Source organism: Peromyscus eremicus, chromosome 7 (assembly GCF_949786415.1).
Source record: "Peromyscus eremicus chromosome 7, PerEre_H2_v1, whole genome shotgun sequence".
In the NCBI taxonomy this organism is placed as follows: domain Eukaryota; kingdom Metazoa; phylum Chordata; class Mammalia; order Rodentia; family Cricetidae; genus Peromyscus; species Peromyscus eremicus.
In genome coordinates, this window is record NC_081422.1 from 33763927 (window position 1) to 33785145 (window position 21219).

General features: G+C 35.8%; 2 protein-coding genes across 2 annotated transcripts; both read right to left on the reverse strand.

The window, feature by feature from the left end:
* Positions 1 to 1666: 1666 nt before the first annotated feature.
* LOC131914221 (olfactory receptor 8G17-like) lies at positions 1667 to 2602 on the reverse strand. The gene has a single exon (XM_059266813.1). The coding sequence runs from the start codon at positions 2600 to 2602 to the stop codon at positions 1667 to 1669; it is 936 nt and encodes a 311-aa protein (XP_059122796.1).
* Positions 2603 to 8238: 5636 nt separating this feature from the next.
* On the reverse strand, positions 8239 to 9200 carry LOC131914223 (olfactory receptor 8G1-like). Its single transcript, XM_059266814.1, has one exon. It carries the CDS (start codon positions 9172 to 9174, stop codon positions 8239 to 8241), a length of 936 nt encoding a protein of 311 aa, XP_059122797.1. The 5' UTR covers positions 9175 to 9200.
* Between the last annotated feature and the right edge of the window lie 12019 nt (positions 9201 to 21219).

The following is a 21219-nucleotide window of genomic DNA, read 5'->3' on the forward strand; positions in this document are numbered from 1 at the left end:
ACAGAGTCTCTGTTCTTCAGACCACCAGGGTAAGAACCATGACACTGGGAAGAACAGGCTCTGCCTGGATATCATGTGTTCTAGGCTGTGGTCAGTGGGGAGTTGTAGCAGGAATCTTAAAAGTTCTTATTAATAAAATCAAACCCGGGACCAGTTATTGGGGTGAAATGCTGGATGGTCAAAGAGACAGAACAAGCCACAGCTAACCTTACCTGGCCAACTTCTCAGCTGGTCTTGTTTCCTCAGACTGGAGGCCTCTGAGTCCTCATCCAGAATGGGTCTCAGCTGAATTGCTGCTCAAAAGCCTGGATGCTTAACCAGCCAAATGCTTCTAGTTTCTGGTCCTTACGCCTTATATACCTTTCTGCTTTCTACCACCACTCCTTGGGATTAAAGGCTCGCTTTCTAAGATTAAAGGTGTGAGTCACCATGCTTGGCTGTATCCTTGAACACATGGGTTTCTGCCTCTGGAATTCTAGGATTAAAGGCATGTGCTATCACTGCCTATCTTAAGTATCTAGTGGCTTTTCTGTTCTCTGACCCCAGATAAGTTTATTAAAGTACACAATATTTTGGGGAACACAGTACCACCACATTTCCTCTCTGTTTGTCTAAAATTTTAAAAAAAGCTTATAACTAAAACAAGAAAAACTATCCAATAAGTATATACAATATATATAGCAAAAAATTACATTAATGATGTCTAGTCCATTAACATTTGACAGATTCAGATAAAAAACTCCATTATATATATTAACAATGTCCAGTCCAGTAACATTGATAAACTCAAAAAATTTCATTATTTATCCTATTTAAAATAAGTAGCTCCTTTTTAAAGTATTTTTTCTTTTCATAATAGATTCAGTAATCTACCTTTTATCGTTTTTATATCTTCCCCTTTTTCTTCAGTGTAGATTCAGTGATCTACCTATTTATCCTATGATTTCTTTATCTTTTTTTTTCCCAGAGTAGATTCAATGATCTAGGGAGTGGGTGTTATCTTTCTAACAACAAGATAGACAGCTCTTAAGGAACAATACCTGAATTTAACCTTTGCCTTCCAATGCATGTGTGCACACTCATCCACACATATGTAGGCATTCTCATTAACACACAAACATACACACGTACACCCAAAAATAAAATGATAAGATAAATAAAAACAATTATTATCACACTTGTGCAATGATTTATTTCAGAAAAAAATCCTCAATGCTAATATATTTAAAACTTTTTGTAGTAACATAAGAAGGCTAGTGGTTGTCTTACACACTCCTGAGGAATTTGTGAAACATATATATGATGTATTTTAATCAAACCAGAAAATGCTGAATGAAACACAGAATGGTTAATAAGGAAATTATGTTGGTTGTATATTGGCTGTCATATGTGTATATTACGTGGAAATAAATATCAAAATTATCAAGGTCTGGTAGTAGCAAATACATTCCAGATACTAAAAATATGTTAGTGACCCCAAAGAAGAAGAGATGAGGTGGGATATAGGGGGAATAGTATTAAGAAGACCATGGAAAGAAAATAAAGTCATAGAATTTCATGAGGTGAAGTAAAATTACATAGAATGACTAAAATAAAACATATTCAATTCATACCATGTAGAAGCCACAGATTAAGAGCTAATGAAATATTTTACACATTGTGTTTTTCACAAGAATGGTCTTCTTTCTATGATTTTCTTCAGTGCAATATTGACGTCCTTATTCCTTAGACTGTAGATCAGGGGGTTGAGCATGGGCACAATGATGGTGTAAAACACAGAAGACACTTTCCCTTCATCCATTGAGCTGGAAGATGATGGGTTCAAATACATAAATGCAGCAGAACCAAAAAAGACAGCAACAGCTAAGATGTGGGAGCTGCAGGTGCTGAAGGCTTTGGATCTGCCCTCAGTAGATTTAATGCGTAGGATGCTGATAATTATGAAAGTATAAGAACTAAGGATGGTCAGGGTTGGGGCAATAATATTAATTCCACTAAAAATTAGGATCATCAATTCATTCACATAAATACTAGAGCAGGAGAGCTTAAGGATAAAAATAAGGTCACAGAAATAATGGTTGATCAAATCAAATCTGCAGAAATGAATCCTAAACATACATCCTATGTGAGCTGATGCACAAACTATACCTATAATATAAACTCCTAATACAAGAGAAAGGCAGGCCTGTTGAGACATGATGATACTGTAAAGCAAGGGGCTACAGATGGCAACATAGCGATCATATGCCATTGCAGCCAGCATGTAACATTCAGAAATAGCAAAAAGGAGAAAGAAGTAAAGTTGAATCATACACTCAGGGTAGGAGATGTCATTCTTCTCCATCACAAAGTTCACCGGCATTTTGGGGGTAATGACAGTAGATTGGCATAGGTCAATGAAAGAGAGACTGCTGAGGAAGAAGTACATGGGGGTGTGCAAGTGGGAGCTGAGCAGGATCAGGATGATCATTCCCAGGTTCCCCAGCACTGTGAGCAGGTAGATTCCAAGGAAGAGGAGAAACAGGGGCAGCTGCAGCTCTGGTTGGTCTGTTAACCCAGCAAGAAAGAATTTGGTCACTGTGGAGTGATTACTTTTTTCCATGCCCTCTGTTCAGATTCTGAAAGGGAAAAATAGAGTGTTTTGAGAGACATGGTTGCTCTTCTTTTGGGAGCAGGTGGCCCCTAAAATTCTATATGATCACTTCTCTCTGTACCATCTTCATTAGGTGGAAGTTGTCTAGTTTTAATATTTACTAACCTTGATTTTCAAAATTAATAAAATTTTATAGAAAATATTTTATTTGTGTTTGTAGTTTTGAAAAACTTTATGCTGTCAATTTTCTATTTTCAACATGTCAAACCTTTGAACCTAGTGTTTATAAATACTATTTCTAAACCACATCATTTACTGAAAGACACACTTGGATAAATAAAGTAGCTGGGTTGAGTCATTATTTTAAAATATTTTGAAGAGAACAATTCCACCTAACTCATAAGTGGAAGAGACTTATCAATCAAACTTTTTGTAAACTACGTCCAACCAATTGTTAAGCAAATGACAATTACTGACAAAATTTCAGGAATAGCAAATGTTAGTGCCCCAAGTTTTCTTCTTTTCCCTTCTATTTTCATAAATTAGAGGGCATCAAAGGCAGAACTCCAGAAATGTAGAGTGAAGAGTTACAGATTTGTTCCCTTGTTCTATTATATAATGAATACATATATTAATTATTTCAAAAAGTAAAAATTCATAATTATTAGAATTGAATCATCTTTATTGGCAGATGATATGACTATATACATAAGTGACTCAAAAAATTCCTCCAAAAAACTCCTCCAGCTAATAAACTCTTTGAGTCAAGTGGCTGAATATGAAATTCACTTATATAAATCAGTGGCCCTCCTATATACAAATAAAAAGTTGACTGAGAAATAACTCAGGAAAACAACATCTTTCATAATAGTCTCAATCAATATAAAAATATCCTGGGATAACTCTAACAAATAATGTGAAAGATTTGTATGCTGAAAACATCAAGTATTTGAAGACAGAAATTGAAAATGGAAAGATCTCCCATGCACATGGGTAGGTAGGATTAACATAGTAAAAATGGCCATCCTACCAAAAGTAATCTTTAAATTACATCACAATTTCAACAGAATTCTTCATAGATCTGGAAAGGACAATTCAAGATATCCTAAACTAAAAATATACCTCCAATTCAATGAAACAATCAAATTCATAGACCCAGAGAAAATAAAGGGAAATGCAAACTTTTTCATGAAAATACAAATTTTAGAATGTAACAAATGATGCCATATTATTTTAGGTTACCCTAATACCTTATTACACAATGACACCTAAAATTTCTCTAATGTGGCTTCTCAGCTCAGGTGATTCTGAACTAGAATAAAACCAAGAGGTCACAATGACGACTAATGGTTGAACCAATGGGTCTTAAGGGGCCACCATTTACCGTAGCTGTACCCCTCTACCTTGCACATGCTTCCATTTCTTCTGTGTTCCATGAGGTTAGCAAGCACTGATATAAAGCTAATAGGCTACATTTCAGGCTATGGCTTTTTCTGTGGATATTCTTGCTAAGGAAAAGTCATTGGCACGATGAAACACAGAAGCTGTAGGATGCTTGGAAAACATTTAAAGGTGATATGGTAAGACATTTTATTATGTGAGAAAGCACAAAAGAAGACACACCCTTTAATAATCATAAGAGACAATTAGTCAGTTAGTTATTTTTAAAGGGGAACAAGTTACTTATACATGCTCATGGACATGCTGAGCCTTAAGTTTGATGATAATTCACTTTCAAAGATCTAGAAGAAAGATTCCCTTAATTTCTTTTGTAAAGCCACAAATGGTCAGTCACATTGATCCTGCTAAATTCTTTATGCATACAAGGCTCTCCATCTGTGATGGACAAGGTTGGCTAGTTACAGTTCCTAGACAATGTGACAGTCATTTCATTGTCTATATTCTAGATTTCTGTTCAGTCTACCTGCAAGAGTGTCACCAAGCACTTTTTCTTTGTTATCTGGTAAATATGCATTTCCTTTTATATCCATTCTAACGCTATGGTTGATGTGGGGTGATTCTCCATAGTCATGTATTGGATTCATCCCTCCTATAACATGTTCAGGATATTGTAATTTCTGAATGGCACACTTGCTTCTTGCGCTATAAGTTACATTACTAGCCAAAAGAAAAGTTGCCTATGTCTCTAGTAATACAAGTCGGCCACATTGCAGGTTTTTAAAGGTATGTTTAAGAATAAGCTGGGTAGCAGTGGTGCACACCTTTAATCACAGCATTCAGGAGGCAGGTGGATCTCTGTGAGTTTGAGGCCAGTCTGGTCTACAAAGCAAGATCTAGGACAGGCACCAAAACTACACAGAGAAACCCTGTCTCAAAGAACAAACAAACAAACAAAAAAGAATACGTGAATAATTAGATTCTGACTGAGTTAAGACAGTGATTGCCCCAGACATCAGTGTCCTAAATAACATATGTGATCACATGAGACAAACACGCTCACCTTACTTCTACTGCAATTCTCAATATCAAGTTTTATCTGCCACTTGCAAATGGCACTAATCCTAAAATTGGTAAAAGCATGCTTCTCACATTCTACAGTTAGTGTTCAGAAGGCCAGGCCTAGTCCTCAATACAAACAGTACCTTTGAGCCTAGTCTACATGTCTTGTCAGCGTCTTCCAGGACTCACTTATTTTGTAACTCTGCAGATTCACAGTCACCTGAGTGTCTATGAAGCACTGTCTTGAGTTTAACTTCTTCAGGTACAGTATGTCAGCAAATAAATATTTTCTAAGGACTCTCATTATTCTAAAAATATGCTCATGAGAAAAGTAAGTAATTATCAACACAAATTCCCCATCTGCCTAGTTATTTTTCAAATTGGTTCCTGCCATTTCTATACTTTCACATCATAATAAAAATTTTGAGTATGTGGATCACTAAAGAACTGTGTTAAAATGCTTACTCTGAACCAGTAGGTGTGGGTGTGGGTGAGATTTTATATATTTCTTACGAGCTAACACAACAGACAGAGCCCACACTGGGGAAACCAGGTTTTAGAGGAAGAACGTCTTTCCTGATGAGTTATATCTTATTAAGTATAAGTTTAAAGAGTTTTTACAAAATAAATCTATTCAGTGCTTGGCAGATTGCATGAATATTATTAACAGTTTCTCCAACAATAAAAATCACCTTGCTTTCCTCCTAATTTAAAGAAACCCAGGAGAACTGTAGAATTGTCTAAATGAAGGGGATTGGGGGCACCATTGGGATAGAAGCAGATAATTTATTGGATTATTTCATGACTAAATAGAAACCAAAGCAATCCAAATTCTCAAAATATTAAAATGGTTTGTAAGAATAACCTAAGTATCTTCTATGATGACAAATTTATTTTGGTTTTCATAATTTGTTCCTTATTATTCTTCTATAAGCAATAAAATAGTAAATGCTCAGATTAACAGAGATCCTATAAAATAATAGTTAAAACTCTATGTCATTCAATACTACACACCAGATTAATGTTCTAAAGTAATCAATATAACTTTGGTGCTAATTTGCATAGAAAAGATTTGTAGGAAACAGGCATGTATAATGTTATCATTCAGGAAAGAACTGTACTAATATATTCAGTAAATCAGTAACAAGTGACATATTGGAAATTTTGTAAATTTCAAAAATTCTCAAAATGTTACATGAATAATAGTTGAAACAATTGAAAGTTAGTGATGGTTTCTTAGATGTATAGTGGCTATCTTCAAGCATTCTATATGTCCTGTAGTTTAGTGTTGGGCTTTTGGTTTACATTTTATTTTTTATTTATTTTTACTAACGCATTAATTTATATACATATCTAAACATATGTATTTATTATTACAGGTGAGTGTGAAATTTCCATCCATGCACAATAGATTGAAAGAGTAGTTTGCCTTAAGCTTAGATCCACAGAGATCATGAATGCTTAGAAATATGATGAGACAGTAAGGTTCAACTATATTCTGTACTAAATTTGACATATGGCATAATTTTAGAGTCCCCACAGGACAATCTCTAGGACTGTGGTCACTTCGCTTATCTCTCTTCCCTTCATCTAAAGTCCTGGAAAAACCTTAAAATGGAGGATCAAAATCCTGTGGATAAAAATAATAGACTAACTGGAGAATAATTTAGCTAGCCCCACAATAAATAAATAAATAAATAAATAAATAAATAAATAAATAAATAGAATAAGACAGGACATATTCTGCCCTTGTTCGAACTAGCTGGGTTATTGTACTTTCTAGTAATATGGTATTTTTTTCTGTTTTTTCATTAGCCACCTTTACTGCAGTGTATTTTACACATATATCACTGAATACATACCATAAACTTTCCTGATATCATCATAGGTGAAATTATGTTCCACTCTGGGTATGGATAATTTTCAGTAGTATAAGGTGTTCCATTGTTGAAACATGAAATGTCAAACTTTATTAATTTTAACTTTCTACAAGCTTAATAATTAAGGGAAACTAAGCATCATTTTAAGGATTTCTTTATGAATGGGATTTAATAAATTCAGAACTCAGTTATTCACATATTATCTTGCTTGGATTGTTTTGCCAGAGAAATTCTGCTCAAGACCAAAATTTTAAATCTTTATGTAAAATAGGTCAGAATGTCATTACTATTTAATGTACCCTAAAACATGCACACAAATGAACTTTAAAGAATTTGATTAACAAAAATTTAATGGATTAAATTTAGTTTTAAGATAGTTGTAGCTCCTTGGAATGATATCAAACGATTGATGGATATGGATATTATGAATGTCAGAAGCTTCCCTTAAATATTTCATGAGAGAATAAGGAAAATTTTAAGGACTCATTAAATTTTAAGAATTATTCTAGTACCTGAATAGTAAAAAGCCGTATAAACAGAAATGTCTGCTTGGATGTGTTAGTCACGGTGAGTTTTGCTAAGCTATTGACATGCAAACTCATAATCAATGGATAAACCACGAGGATACTGGATCCGGCAGAAGCTCAATGCATGTGAGTGTCTATAAACAGATTTTAAAATGGAAAGCAGGTGTCTGAAGTAATATACCAAAGAAGGTAAATGAGATTCATTGAAGAATAAGCCAAACTGGAAATTACAAGCATCATAGTTCTAAGTACCATGCTCTTTCACATATTTGGAGAGGATTTCAAAACATTTAAAATCCTGTCTTTTCATTGAATATAAGAATGAAAAATTTCAGCTGGGTGGCCATGATGCACACCTTTAATCCCAGCACTCCGGAAGCAGAGCCAGGTGGCTCTCTGTGAGTTCAAGGCCAGCCTGGTCTACAGAGTGAGATCCAGGACAGGCACCAAAACTAGACAGAGAAAACCTGTCTCAAAAAAAAATTTAAAAAAAGAAAAAGAAAAAAGAAAGGAAGACAAGACTTCTTAACCAACTGTACAATCAAAGAAATACAAAGTTGAAGGGGTTGACATAATAAGGTAAATAGGCTAATGCCATCTCAGTATCTCTATAATGCATATGTAACCACTTTTATATAGGAAATAGTAATGGACAGTTATACAAATGTGAAATAATAAAATATCTATATTAATGAATAAAATATTGACAAATGGATTAATGATTCAAACCATATATCAATTGATGATTCTATACTAATAAATGTTATATTTGTTTAGTTTACATGAATGATTTTCTGTCTAGTATTTTCTTCAGGGCAACACTGACATCCTTATTCCTTAGGCTATAGATCAATGGGTTCAACATGGGCACCACAATGGTATAAAACACAGATGACACTTTCCCTTGTTCCATTGAGTTTACTGATGATGGCTGTAAATACATGAATGCAGCAGAACCAAAGAAGATAGCAACAGCAGAGATGTGGGAGCTACAGGTACTGAAGGCTTTGGACCTGCCCTCAGTGGAACGGATGCGCAGGATGCTGGTAATGATGAAGATGTAAGAAGTAAGAATAGTCAAAGTTGGGACAACAATGTTAAATGTACCAAAACATAGAATCAACAACTCATTAACATATGTGCTAGAGTGAGCAAGCTTCAGGAGGGGAAGAAGATCACAGAAATAGTGGTTGATCACATTTAAGTTACAGAACTGAACTCTAATCATGAAACCTGTGTGAGCTGATGCACAAACCACACCAATAATATACACCACTAAGATCATGGAAATGTAAATCTGATAGGACATGGTTACACTGTAAAGCAGGGGGTTACAGATGGCAACATAGCGGTCATATGCCATTGCAGCTAACATGTGACACTCTGCAATAGCAAAAATAAGGAAGAAATAGAGCTGAGTCATGCATCCAGTATAGGAAATGATGTTCTTCTCTTTCACAAAGTTCACCAACATTTTGGGGGCAATGACTGTGGAATGGCAGAGGTCAATAAAGGACAGACTACTGAGGAAATAGTACATGGGGTTGTGCAGATGGGAACTGAGCCAAATCAGTGTGATCATGCCCAGATTCCCCACCACAGTGACCACATAGATTCCTAGAAAGAGGAAGAAGAGGGGCATCTGCAGGTCTGTCTTCTTTGAAAGCCCAGTCAAGATGAACTCAGCCACTGTGCAATGATTTCCTGCTGCCATATCCTCTGTTCAAATTCTGAAGAAGAAAGAAATGTATGTCTATTTCAGTGAGTTATTGTTTTAAATTTACAGAAAAAATCTGTATGCATATGACTCTCAGCTATGTACAATTTGAATCTCTTTATGATGATGAAACCTACAGAAACATATATAAGTAATCATTCTTAATTTAATATTTAATTAACATTTTTAATTTAGGATATATACTACATGATATACTGCCCCTAAGCAGTTTGAGAATTTCAGTGGTTTCACACAGCAATGTCTTCACTTGAAACTTGCACCTCTTCTCTGAGGACTACATCTCAAAATATCCTAAGGTACTATGGAAGCTGCCAAGGGAGAAAAGTAATCAATCATTCCACCCAACTACAGACAATTACAAGCATGGCAAGATGTCCTCAAGAGTGCAATAGTGGCACTAAAATCATGGTGTCAAACCACAGCTATCTATTTGGACTCAAAAACTATATAATAATAGGCCTGGTGGGTAAACTTAACCCACTACTCCTGCTGCATGTTGTCATAGACCCTGGAGGAGAACATAGTACTGCCATTTTTTTAACCCATATATTTCTAAATGTATTTGAAATACTTATTCTTGCAACTGCAGACATGATTAACTCTTTTCACATCAAAGAAACTTCTTTTTCTAGCAGATGGAGATCATCCGAAATAGCCACAACTAGTCAAAATGCAAATACCAATTATGAGTTTCCCATTCCTAGTTGATGCATCTATAACATGATACTTACCCATAAGACTCAGGGAATATAACAAGATAGAGATGGGAAGATTATAAGAACCAGAGGACCAGGAAGTCTGCTATGAGATAGTGTCTTGTTTAATAACGGGGATGCTACACCCATAAAATCTCAAATTATGTTTGCCTAAACAAGGCCAGCACAGTGACAACACCAGTTGACATGACAACTAGAAGGGAAAGTCTCATGAGGATTTTGACCCTACAAAAAAGTTACAGGCAGAGAGGCAGAAACAGTCTTGTGAAGGGTTGAACCCTCTAAGAGGTTATATAGCCCTCCCCAGTATTTAGCCCCAAATGCATATAAGCAACACTAAATGGTCTCAGTGGGATATGTATGTATGTACGCATGTATGTGTGTATACATGTATGTGTATATGCATAGTGTGGAATAATTCTCTTGTACATTGCAAAGATTTGTCACTCAAATTGGTTAAATAAAATGCTGATTGGCCAGTAGCTAATCAGAAAACATAGGTGGGGCAACCAAACTATGAATGCTGGGAAGGAGAAGGGCAGAGTCAAGAGTTGCCAGACAGATGCAGAGGAAGGAAGACAAGAATGTTGTACTGAAAAAGGTACCAAGTCACATTGCTAAACATGGATAAGAACTATGGATTAATGTATGAGCTAGTTAGTAATAAGCCCAAGCTACTAGCCAATCATTTATAAACAATATTAAGTCTCTAAGTCAATTATTCTGAAGTGGCCGCTGGGTATTTGGGAGTTGCTGGCAGGACAGAAACTTCCATTTATATATGGCACACAATGTGAGGCCAAAATGTCCACACAAAATCTGACAAAGCTTAAAAAAGGATTCTAGTCACACAAGAATGAAGTCAAGCACAGCTTCCTGGTAGCAGCATTTTCTTGGGTGGGCTCTGTTTACTAGCAGTGAAAAGAAGTACAGCTCCTTTAAGAGAAGATTTCCTGACTCACCATTAGTGGCAAAAGCTGTGAGGCTCTTTTAAGAGGCTCTGCTACCAAACACTTATATGGGGTTCATGAACAGTGGGTGGCAATGCTCTACTTGTTGAGAGTATGGACCCTAAAATTCCCCAGGGTTGGGATGATAAACATGGCATCCACTGGTACCTCTCCCATGAAGTTAGGCACTCAGGGAACTAAAGAAATGGGTCAGAGCCAGCCACCAAAGTCACCTCTGTAGTTCTAGCCATGCCTGCTTAGCAGTTTAAATGCTCATGTGGTCAGAAAGAAATAGAAATATGCAGTAAAATCAGATTCAGACAAAAAGAACTCTAAGTGGGTCACAGTATGTTTGAAAAATGTGCAACGGCTTAAGAGAGAGAGAAGGGAAAAAGGGTAAATTAAACAATAGTAAAGTCCTTAAAAAAGGGAACAGAGTAATAAAAATATAATAGCCTTGTAAAGATGGTAAATACATAGTCTGGATTTTATACTTTATTGTGTTCTCTTTGGAGTTTTTGACTGTTAATGAACAAATGATAACTGCGAATGGGCATTTAATTGTAAAAGCTGCTAGAGTAAACAATCTATATATTTAAAAAATATAATGACTCCAAAATTTAAGTCAAAATGTATGTCACTTTGGAGGAAAGGTTATGTTTTTGTTTATGCAGGAAATGAGAGACTATGGATTCATCCTGGATTAAGAAAAATCAGGTTTGATTGAGGAAGACCCCCTGAAAATTCTAACTACAGACATGGGAAAATATACCTAAAGTAACTACAAGACACTTAACATGTATTTTACCTGCCTAAACATAAAACAAAAAATTATCTTTGACTGGCTTATGTACAAAACACAGCTTACATTTATATTAATACAGAACACATTCTACCTTTAAAAGTTTATATATTTTCAGAACAAAAGGACCAGACACCAATAAAGAAATAAGATGATCCAACATTTCAATACACCTCTGTTACAGTTTCCTCTGAGTCTGCACCAAAAACAGTTCAAGGCTCCTGGCTAAGATGGACCAGCCACACATAATACTCCAGTCAGGACTTGACCATAATTCTAAATTTTCTCGGGGTCCCCATAAGATTACCAGTGCCCCCAGTCAATAGGAAGTAGTCTAGAGAACTACACCAAAATTCCCAAAATATTGTTTATGAATGTTTGTTTTCATTTAAGGGGGGTTGGTTATCAATTGTTATTGGTGATAATCAATCTCTTTCTAAAAAAGAGGGGGGTATGGTATAGAAATGATGAGAAAAAGGGTAGATTATTATAATGGGGAAAAGGATATATTATTGGATCTACTTTAATCCAAAAAAACAACTGCTAATTTCAAATAATTTACATTGGTATAGATTTCAGTTTATTGATACATGCTTAAAGTCAATTTTATTATCATATATATGTGTGTATATATATACATATATATATACACACATATATATATAGCTACTCTTGTTTAAAGTATTGTGTTTATACAGCTCAATCAAAAATTTAACATACAATTAAAATACAGATTAATAGTCATCTATAATAATCAAACTTATAGTCATGTTAATTAGTCTTCCTAGATGTGCAGAGATATATTCCAAATAGATTGGTAATCTCCAAACACTTCAAAGATACACAGAATATGGCATTTAAAATGTTTTAATACCTTAGAATTCTTTTGATGTGAGACAAGACTGCTCCTGGTAGCACCAATCTGCTCCCAAGAGAATGATAGAAACCAAAGACATTCCATATGGAGTTTGTATTCCTTTTGGCAAAACTGACTTATTGAGCAAGAAACTGCCCTTGCCTCAATTGCTGACAGTTAGTGTCCAAACTGGACCAGCAGGATACAAGAAAGGTAACTGTATACTGCTTTTGCCAAGACTTTCCCAAGAAAGTCTGTCACATATGCTAGACCTGCAAGTCAGAATTGGATACCTCAACGTTACAGAGAAACTTTCGGTGACTGTCCAGGCAACCTGATGTGTCTGTCACTAAGTAACACTTCACCCTTCTAGGGTCTTTGATGGAGTTGAAGACTAAATAGTTATAATTATAGTTTCCATTAGTTACAATAGAAAGTAAATTAGATACAAAACTTTAAACTCACCAAAATAAGAGAAATATTTAAGTATTTTCTCTAATTTTGCCAAAGGCAAATGGATTAGTGTTACTGTAATTCTTACTTAATAACTGTGTTTGTTGTATACAACCTTACTATGTTAAAGTTAAAAAAAATCTTCCTTTTTAATTAGACAAAAATGGGGAAATGCTGTGGAATAATCTTCTTGTACATTGTAAAGATTTGTCACTGGAATTGGTTAAATAAAACACTGATTGGCCAGTAGCCAGGCAGGAAGTATAAGTGGGGCAAACAAACTAAGAATTCTGGGAAGGAGAAGGGCTGAGTCAGGAGTCACCAGCCAGACACAGAGTAAGCAAAATGAGAATGCCATACTGAAAAAAGGTACCAAGCTATGTCGTAAACAGGTAAGAATTATGGGTTAATTTGAGTGTAAGAGCTAGTTAGTAATAAGCTTGAACTACTGGCCAAGCATTTATAAGTAATATTAAGCCTTCAGGTCAATTATTTGGGAAGTGACTGCTAGGTATTTGGGAGTTTCTGGTAAGACAGAAACTTTCATTTACATATGCATGTATATGTATGTATGTTTATGTGTGTATGTGCATGATGTATAAGTGCATGTGTGCATGTGTGTGTGTGTGTGTGTGTGTGTGTGTGTGTGATGAATTTGAAAGATAAATTTGTAGGCAGGGGAGGTGGATGAAAATAGTGTAAATACAGAACTTATGTATAAAATTATCAGAAATCTTTTAAATTAAACTTAAAAAATGAAACAATGTTGGGGCTTGCAACTCTGAATACTTAGAGTCAATGTCAAGGAGTTAAAGGAACTGACAACATGAAAGTGAACCTTTCCTGAAAGCAATGGCCTCACTATCTGAAACTCCCTCAGGAGTGAGCAGAGCCCTTCTTTTCAGAGATTTCTTTTTCTCATATACATGTGTGTGTGTGTGTGTGTGTGTGTGTGTGTGTGTGTGTGTGTGTGTGCTTGTGTGTATATGCATATGTATATATGAAAGCTTATATTTCCATAAAGTTATCACATATTTTTTATTAATTAAACTTGCTATTTTTTATTTTCATACATATAAAACTACACTCTATTTTTACCTTCTGTCCCTGTCACTACTCTCTGTCATCTATACAATTCATTTTCCCACATTCTTGTGTGGAAATATCATCCATTAAATTTATCCAAAGCCATCTGTGTGTCCATGGTTCTGAACTGTCCAGTGGAGCTTGGAGAGCTCAGCAATGAGCACACAACTGAAGACACTATCTGCTCCTCTCTCAGACACTCTTGGTAGCCATAAGCTCAGCACCGAGGAATAGAGCTTCAGGCATAGCTCTGCAACACTGAACTGATGGTTGTCTGAGCCAGTTTTGTGTAAGCCCAGTGAAGGCAAGCAGAGTTCCGGAATGCAATAGTAGTGTCATACCCCAGATATGGTATTTTATATTTAAATATTATTAAATTTAAATGACATCTGTAGCCACCATCATACAATCAACTGAATAGACTAATCTACAGTTAGGTCATCCATTGCTTCTGGACCAATTCTTAAGAATATCTGAATCAGTTGTGGTTAAATGACAAGATACAAAGCCAAAGTACTTGATTTCCTGCTTACACCCAGTCATTTAGCAGTGATACTTTCTTATTCTTGGTTCTTGTTATTGCTTTTGCTGTGATTTAATAACTGTATAAAATAAATGTTACCTCCACATAAAACAACTAGCTGAAATATATCAACCAGAGAGCTACTAATTCATGAGTATGGCTGTTACTAATAGTCTACCAAATATTAAACAATTTACCATTTAGAAATTATAGTGGCATGAAAAGCAGAAACATACTGAGGAAACATAGACTTTTGAGTATTATGCTCTGTTACCTTAAATGCCAAGCACTGTAATCACTGTGTATACCAAATCAAATTCCTAAATGAATAGGAGATGAATTATTTAAAACAGAAAAAAATTAAATCTAAAATTATTGTTCCTAACAAAACAAAGTATGTCTGAAGAAAACTTGTAGACAAAGCAAAAAAGCTGAGGTTAAAATATCTGAAAGAAAATATTAAAGAAATTATTTGATGTCTAAAACTAGTTTAAGTTTTCTTATAAAGAAAATATATGAACAAATTTACCATTAAAGTAAAACCAAACCAAACCTGTAATTGTAAAAGTGATTACTTTGAACTTTGTTAAAATTGAATTCCTTTAAAAGAAAATGAAATTACCATCCCAAGGTAAAATCAAAACACATAAAATATCCTAACAAGTAATAATATAAAGACAATTTTTAAATCAAATCATCTGATAACATAGCTTATAAAAAGGTGATATAGTCAATAGAAAATGTTAAAGACTCATTGTCACTAACCATGAGTGAAATTTAAAAAAATACAACCTCAACACACCTCTATTACAATCAGTTAAAATAGTTGTGACAATGCCTACTGTTGACAAAGAGTATCCAGATGTCTCACGGAACTTTTGTGCAATGTGAAACTGCTCTCCTAATTTAGAAAATAGCTCATATTTTACTCTAAATTTAAAGAGATTTTCATACTGCAACTGAATAGTCTGTAGCACAAATTTTATCCAGGAAAATGTGGGAAATTTTCTGTTGAAAGATGTGTACAAAAATGTACACAATAGCTTTATTCATAACAACTTTCAGTCACTCTCAATCTACATGTTCAGCAGACTTAGGTTACGATTTATATACATTTTTAAGTCTTTATTATGTTTTGACTCAGTGTGTGTGTGTGTGTGTGTGTGTGTGTGTGTGTGTGTGTGTGTGTTGTGTTCATATAATAGTGTTCCCACGGAAGTCAGAGGACAGCTGGAGGGAGTTGATTTTTTCCTTCCACCACATGAACCCTGTGCCTAAGATCCTCACCTTTGGTGAAAAGTGTCATTATCTAATGGGCAACTTTGCAACCCCCAAGATGCAGAGGTTCTGATGCATTATTGTAGCCTCTGACTAGACATGTACACAGTACACATATATGCATGCACACAAAACACCCATAAACATAAAAATTTTAAATAAATAAAACTAATTATAAAACGCATACAAACATTCACAATAATGCTGTATAATGAGGTTATAAAACTAGAATAAAGTCTGAGAGGCATACAATTTCAGATGGCTTCCCAACCAAATTAAAAAATAAGATGTTAAATATATTTTGGATTTTATTATTTGAAATAATATTTTATTATATTTATTAGTCTTCATAGAATCATTGTAGAATTTTGAAAATTATCTTTGCATTTAAAATGAAATTTGGTCATCAATAATCATAAGAATAAGCCAAAAATATTGGAGTGTATGTCTCTTACCTTTTTTCAAAGTTGTTTCAAATCTGATATTTGAACAAAACATTTAAGTGAGGCTGTAATTTAGGTGTAACATTGTAGATGACAAAAATCATTGGACATCATCATTAAAGCTCTCTATTGGGCTCTTTGAATTGCTCTTCATTACCAGAATTATGATCACTGTGGTTTAGAACACAGGTTAAAAAGGTTTATGGATCTCGCTCTGTAGACCAGGCTGGCCTCGAACTCACAGAGATCCACCTGGCTTTGCCTCCCCAGTGCGTGGATTAAAGTCGTGTGCTACCAGCGCCTGGCACAGTTAAAATGATAAGATTATCATTTATGAATTAAAACCAAGCTGGGTGTAATTCCCCATGATTCAGTGTTCTCCTTTTAGTTGACAGACATAAAAGATTATAAAACCAGAAACTCATAATGGTCAAATTATCTCTTTTTTTAATTCAAGCTATTAGATGTAAGTGGCAAGTCTAATCAATGTCATTCTTCTCTTGTCTAGTAAATATTTTGTTGATTTAAATTCACTTAAAGGCATCATGCAAACATTCTCCAATGACTGTAATTGACTGAACCTTCAGGAAGGGGAATGAGGCTGGTGCATTCTATGAACTTTAAGGAAAACTTTGTGAATAATTGCATAACTGTAGGTATTGAGGACTACTTTCCCAACTGTTCAAAGTGATTATTCTAGGCACTTTCATCACAGTTTGGGATGAACACTCACCCTTCTTTCTGAAAGTCTTAGCGCCAAATTTTTCTTGCCACTTGCAGAATCACAAATGCTAATGTTGGAGATCACAGGTACTCAGCAGCCTACTATATTCAGTGATAAAGGCCAAGACCTAATCCTCAGTCTCAGCTTTGTGAAGCTGGTTTAATCACAGCTCAGCATCCCTCAGGGCTTCTTTAGCTATAAGGTAACACATACACTCACCTTTCATACTCACTTGAGTGGTCCCTGTTGTATTCTTCGGATGGTTTTCCCTGAGTTTATAATCCCAGCTACCAAATAACAAGAGACCACACTCTCCAAGGATTTCCAGTTCTCAGGGAGCAGACTGTTGAAAAGAGAAGTAGTTGTCTTTCCTATTTCCCAGTAGGCTAATTTTTTTCCTTTTTAAATAATAATTATTTGTATTATTTTAAGTTATAATATAATTAGTTCATTTATTCTTTCCTTTTCCTCACTCTAACCTCTCTTAAGCAGCCCCTTGCTGTCTCTCAAATACATGGACTCTTTTCACAGAATTTATTTTTATAGTTTGAAAATTTCATATGTGCATATGATGTGATGAAATCAACCCCCATTTCCACCTATTATTAATCTCACTTTAACCTCACAAATTTATGCATTCTTTCTCATTTTAAGTTTTTTTAATTTCTAGATTATTTCTGAAAGGTGAAAATTCATACAATGTGACAAGTAGTAGATTGTGATGAACAGTGAAGTAATTGAAAGGACATACTATAGTTCACTGATAATGACAACTGATAGGACAGGAAGACGTTTCTTCAGAATGGCACAATTCAGAGTCCAGAGTCCATGCTGAGTTCAGGCTACTTGCACAGGAATGTGACTGCATCCATGATAGGAATTTTCCTTTGGCCTTCCACATGGCTATTCAATGGTCTGTGAGACTTATCTGGGTCCTGACAGAGACCAGACGAGCTCTGCTATGTATTATGTTATAATTTTATTTTAAAATTTTAATGTATTTTCTTTAAAATGTAATTGCATCACTTCCCCCTTCTATTTCCTCTTTCTGTTAATTCCTGGTGTCCCTTCCACTTTAACTTTCCAAAACTATGCATTCTTTCTCATTTTATTTTTTGAATTTAAAATTATTTTTTAAATTGTAATGCATTTTCATCCAAATATAATACAATCACTTTACCCCTTCTGTTGGCCTCCAGTCCATCCCAGTTGCCCTCGCTATAATTACTTCCATGTCCCCCGCCTCACTCTCAAATTCAGGAAGTCAGAAAAATGAAGTGAAGGTGGGGATCCAACTGGAGAGGGGGAGGGAGGTCGGGACAGAGGGTGGGAGGAGGGGCAGATGATTCTAAGGCTCTGTGATAAAGCCTCAGAGAACCAGAGAACCACTATTTTATATGTGTCTAAATTATACACAATACAAATCAGTATACATAGATACATACACATGTGCACGCACGTGCGCGCGCACACACACACACACACACACACACACACACACACACCACCGCCACCGCCACCGCCACCACCACACACATATTTGTGGAAATTATGCCACCTTGGGTAGTAGTGCTCCCCACAAGAACCATAAAATAATAATAATAATAATAATAATAATAATAATAATAATAATAGTAATAAAAAAAAGTACCAGGAATGAGACACCTCTTTCAAATGGTTGGTCAGACTAGTCCAAATAATCCTAGGACAATATAGACTATTGCTGTTGCCCTTGGTTGCCTCTCAGAGGTTGAATGTAGGCCCCTACTGCTGAAGAGATCATTTACCTAGGACACAGGACTTAGATTATTCTAGCTGGATCAAATCTAAAAACGTCTTTCTTGCAGTATAGCTTACTTGGTAGCGGATAATAGAGTATAAGCTGCCAAAACAGGGAAATAACTAATAGTCCCACCCAGCTGTGGCACCTATGAACCAAAACAAGGATCCAACATTCAAGATACCTCTAAATGTACAATAGTGGTATTCACATGTTGACAATAACCAATAATTGTCTGCTTGTGCTTAAGGACAACTCAACAGGAAGGAAATCATTACTGATACCAGAACCTAGCTGACATCTTGAGGATAGTGAGGTTGTGGACCTTAGTATAGAGTCCATTAATGTCACTCTACTAGAGCAGTATAATTCCTACTACACTCTAAATCTTATTTTTATACACACAGGTAAGTGTAGTTATCACCATCACCAAGAAACTTCTCTTTAAAGCAAATAGAAACCATCTCGTAAAACCACAACAAGACACAATACGAAGATATACTGATCCTGGGAGCTCAGTCCCAATATATAAATCTACATCACAGCTCCTGTATTTTTGGCTCAGGGAACAAAGAAAAGAGGAGGCAGAATGATTATAAGCACCAGAACACTAGAAAGTCTTGGGGGCAACATACTTTTCCAGAAATAGTAGCATATGCAAAGTCAGAAAAAATGGCAATATCAGTAGAAATGTTAATGCAGAATGGGAGAAATCTCACAGAGTCCCATCTCTAGACAAATAACTGTAGATAACAAATGACTGCCGAAGGGATGAAGACTATCATCTTCCAGGTATCATCTCCTAATTGGTTATCCAATATAAAGTGATTAGCCCTGAAACCACATACTCACAAATAAAAAAAAACAGACTCAGAAGGTTGTAGTTATACATATTTGTATATGTGTGTGAGAGACAATACTAATAAAAAAGAGGAAACGTTTCTATCATCAGAAACTTGTAAATTACAGGCAAATATTTACACACATTCAGTATATGTACTAACAACCAAACTGTAATCAATCAGGTTGATGAGTCTTAAAAATTTGCATTTCCTCATCCCTGGCCAGGAGCCCCTCAAACAGAGCAAGCTGCACAACTGTCTCCCACATGCAGAGGGCCTAGTTTGGTCCCATGGAGGCTCCACATTTGTCGGTCTAGTGCTCATAAGTTCCCACAAGCTTGGTTCAGTTTTCTCTCTAGATTTCCCCATCATGATCTTGACCACCTTTGCTCATACAATCCCTTCTCCCTTTCTGACTGGAGTTCTGAAGCTCTGCATCTGCTTCCATCAGTTACTAGATAAAGGCTCCATCCCTGATGTTAATGTTGTGAAACAGCCAAGAATCTTTCATGAGTTTAGACCAAGGTGCCCCACAGCTGATGAGATGCACTATTCGGGTAAGGCAGAAGGCACCATGACACTGTGGTAAGTTATTCACAAGGCAGACGTGACATCCACGTGAATTTTTATTATTGAAGAGAGACAGACAGACAGACAGAAACAGAGAGAGAGAGAGACAGAGACAGAGACAGAGACGGAGAGGAGGGAGGGAGGGAGGGAGGGAGGGAGGGAGGGAGGGAGGGAGGGAGGGAGGGAGGGAGGGAGGGAAGTGCTTGCTACCTCTGGTGAGAGGGAAGAGAAAGAGAAAGAGTGAAGCAGAAGGAGTTTTTTCCTTAAAGGGGACTTTACATAAGATGGTGTCAGGATGCTGGATGGGTACCCAAGGGGCAGGTCAGAATAATAACACCTGGTGCACCAGCTGACTTTTTGGAACCCATTCCCTATGGTGGGATACCTTGCTCAGCTTTGATGCTGAGGGAAGGGGCTTCGTCCTGCCTCACCTGAATGTACCAGGCTTTTTTAACTCCCCATGGGCAGCCTTGCCCTTTTAGAGGAGTGCATGGGGGTTGGGGGGCGGGGAGAGCAAGAAGAGGGGGTTAAAGGAGGGTCTGTGGTGGATATGTAAAATGAAGAACGAAATTTAAATAAAAACTGCATTTCCTACAAGCATCTAGCCATTGCTATTCCTTGACAAGCCACATTATGATGAACAGGTTTGAACAAGCCAGAACACACCCTGAACAATTATATCTTATTTATACTAGGACTAGAGAATTTAAAATAATAAACAGTTGTTCCATTGAACAAAGTGTTTGATTTTCTTACCATGTATAAGTCTTTGATAGCTGTACTTCATTAAAAACCCTATTCTATTTTATGACTTTTAGTTATGTTGACAAGTCTGTCCATAAAATGACCATTTTACTTCCTAAGCCACTGAAGAAGTTTTATTCATAGACATACATCTATTTATCTGTAAGCCTTATCAAAGTTTTGTTGTATTTTATTAATCATGATGGTTTTTTCTTTCTTTCTTTTTTTTTTTTTTGTTTTTCGAGTCATGATGT

Bases quoted from the DNA above. Each gene is read 5' to 3' on its own strand.
- LOC131914221 (XM_059266813.1), bottom strand. From the start codon at position 2,602: ATGGAAAAAAGTAATCACTCCACAGTGACCAAATTCTTTCTTGCTGGG.
- LOC131914223 (XM_059266814.1), bottom strand. From the start codon at position 9,174: ATGGCAGCAGGAAATCATTGCACAGTGGCTGAGTTCATCTTGACTGGG.